Genomic DNA, 2,562 nt, shown 5'->3' with positions numbered 1-2,562 from the left:
CGCCCGCCACCTCTTGCCGCAACATTCTAAGGACGTCTATTTTAAGGCCGTAAGTAGAACGGAGTGACATAAATAAATTTCACATCTCCCTCATCGGCTGTTGGTGACGTCAGGATTGAACGTCGATGGTCGATCGGTGGCCCCATTTAAATGCCCGCTGCATCTAGGCAAGCAGCACCATAGATTCTATCCTCCGGAGATGTGTCCCCCATACAAAGTTATTAGATTATAATTAAAGTCATAGACATTGATCATTATGGAAATTGGCCAGCCGCGTGCCAACAAACAGGATGTAGTCCACGCGTCTGTAGCTAACGGCATGATTTGCTTCAGCTCCTCGGTGAATAGCAGCCGAGCACAATGCCGGCCTATTGACTGTGATTCCGGGCTAAAAACAGACTTAATTCAATCGAACCATTCCTGTGTCGAGCCATCGAGCAAGGCAGGGTTGAATCCTCATGGCCCCTACGGGTGGGTAGAAAATATTCGCAAACAGTTTTGCTTAAAACCTTTCACAACATGAATTCCCCGACGGTCGCTTATTATTTACACTTACGGGTTTGTTTCCACTTGAACCGTTCTATTTCGAGGCGCAAAATTGATACACGACACCGATAAGCGGTGTTTTTGTCCCTTCATAAACCGTCGTTCCCGTGCCCCATAGCAACCCTGGCCGACATTGGCATCGGTTGGCGCACCGTGAACTTGCGTATAAACATGATGCAATCCGCGGAACCTTGCGCGAATCAGACAGTCCGGTCAGTGTGCAATGTCGGTGCGGTCGTCGGTGAGGTCGTTCGGCCAGTCGTTCAAGTTCACGTCGGCGGATCGTCGGTCGGACCGAATCAACCAGCGATGTGTGGCATACTTTGTATCTTTCGTTGCCTTTCGGCAGTCGCGAACGGTGAGACCGGGCACGGCGGTGGAGCCCTAGCCCTACGGGAACTGGCTTTCCGGCAGTCGAGCTCGCAGCGGCATCGAGGACCGGACTACACCGGAGTTCTTGCCGACGATGTCGCCGGATTTGCGCTGGTCCAGGAACGCCTGTCGGTGATCGGCGTGAAGACCGGTAATCAACCGTTCACGTCGACCGACGGTACGGTGCATCTGGTGGCCAACGGGGAGATCTACAACTTCCGCCGGATGGCCGGCATGATCGGTGAGGCGTACGAACCGCGCAGTGACTGTGATGTCCTGGTGGCGTTCTACGAGCGGTACGGCCCGACCGATCTACTAACCACCGTCCGCGGGATGTTTGCGTTCGTGTGCTACGATCAGAAAACTGGCCACCTGCTGGTGGCTCGCGATCCCGTCGGTATCATCCCACTGTACAGTGGGCGCTCCGAGGACGGGGCCCTTTGGTTCGCGAGCGAAATGAAGTGTCTGGTGGGTCGGTGCCGTCAGGTGGCCGTGTTTCCGCCAGGGCATGCCTACTACGGTCCACCGGAAGCCTCGTTTGATCCGCAGCCTTACTTCAGCCCACCGTGGCTTACGGAGATCCCGACGATGGCAGCGGATCTGGTCGAGTTGCGGAACCGCCTGGAAGCGGCCGTCGAATCGCATCTGCAGTGTGACGTCCCGATGGGGGCACTACTGAGTGGTGGTCTCGATTCGAGTCTTATTGCCGCGATCGCAGTCCGGTGCCTTCGTCGGCGCACAGGGGACCGCTCGGTGCGCCTGAAGACCTACAGCATCGGGTTGCCCGGGGCGGGACCGGATCTTCACTATGCGCGGCTCGTATCGGAGCACATCGGTAGTGACCACACGGAGATTCACTTCACGCTCGCCGAGGGCCTCGATTACATCCGCGATGCGGTGTACCACTCGGAGACGTACGACGTGACGACGATCCGTTGCATCGTTCCGGTTATGCTGCTGGCCCGCTACATCCGTAGCGAAGGGCTCAAGATGGTCCTGTCGGGTGAGGGAGCCGACGAGCTGTTCGGTGGCTATCTCTACTTCCACCGGGCACCGGATGCACCCGAGTTCCACCGCGAAACGGTACGGCGCGTCCGGGGACTCCATCTGTCCGACTGTCTCCGGGCGAACAAGGGATGTGCAGCCTGGGGCCTCGAGCTGCGGGTGCCGTTTCTCGACACCGACTTCCTGCAGTACGTGATGTCGATCCGTCCGGAAGATCGCATCCCCGGTGGCGGTCGGCCGGAGAAGTACATCCTCCGGAAAGCATTCGCCGACGGTGACTATCTGCCGGCCGAGGTACTGTGGCGCCAGAAGGAGCAGTTTTCGGACGGAGTTGGCTACTCGTGGATTGATACCGTGTCGGAGTGGGCCGCCAGTCGGGTCAGTGATCGGGACTTTGAACGGGCCGCGGAACGTTTCCCGGTGGCTACACCCAAAACGAAGGAAGCGTTCTACTATCGGCAGCTCTTCGAGGAACGGTTCCCGGGCACGGCGTACGCCCAAACGGTACAACAGTGGACACCGCGGACGGACTGGGGTTGTGCTGAGGATCCGTCGGGGCGCAAGCAGGACGTCCACCGGGGAGTGACAGTTGGGCAAGCCGATTTTTCAGTAAAATAAAGTTGACCAATCAATACACGA

The 2,562-nt window shown here is 57.7% G+C and overlaps 1 protein-coding gene across 1 annotated transcript; it reads left to right on the top strand.

Moving 5' to 3' along the window:
* Window positions 1-750: 750 nt before the first annotated feature.
* On the top strand, window positions 751-2,562 carry LOC131208253 (asparagine synthetase B [glutamine-hydrolyzing]). The gene has a single exon (XM_058200911.1). The coding sequence runs from the start codon at window positions 856-858 to the stop codon at window positions 2,539-2,541; it is 1,686 nt and encodes a 561-aa protein (XP_058056894.1). The 5' UTR covers window positions 751-855; the 3' UTR covers window positions 2,542-2,562.

Source organism: Anopheles bellator, chromosome 2, assembly GCF_943735745.2.
Source record: "Anopheles bellator chromosome 2, idAnoBellAS_SP24_06.2, whole genome shotgun sequence".
In the NCBI taxonomy this organism is placed as follows: Eukaryota; Metazoa; Arthropoda; class Insecta; order Diptera; family Culicidae; genus Anopheles; species Anopheles bellator.
Note: the sequence above shows the minus strand (reverse complement) of the source record. Positions and strands in the feature narration are given on the sequence as shown.

What these genes read in the sequence shown, in the direction of transcription:
- LOC131208253 (XM_058200911.1), top strand. Translation starts at nt 856, where the DNA reads ATGTGTGGCATACTTTGTATCTTTCGTTGCCTTTCGGCAGTCGCGAAC.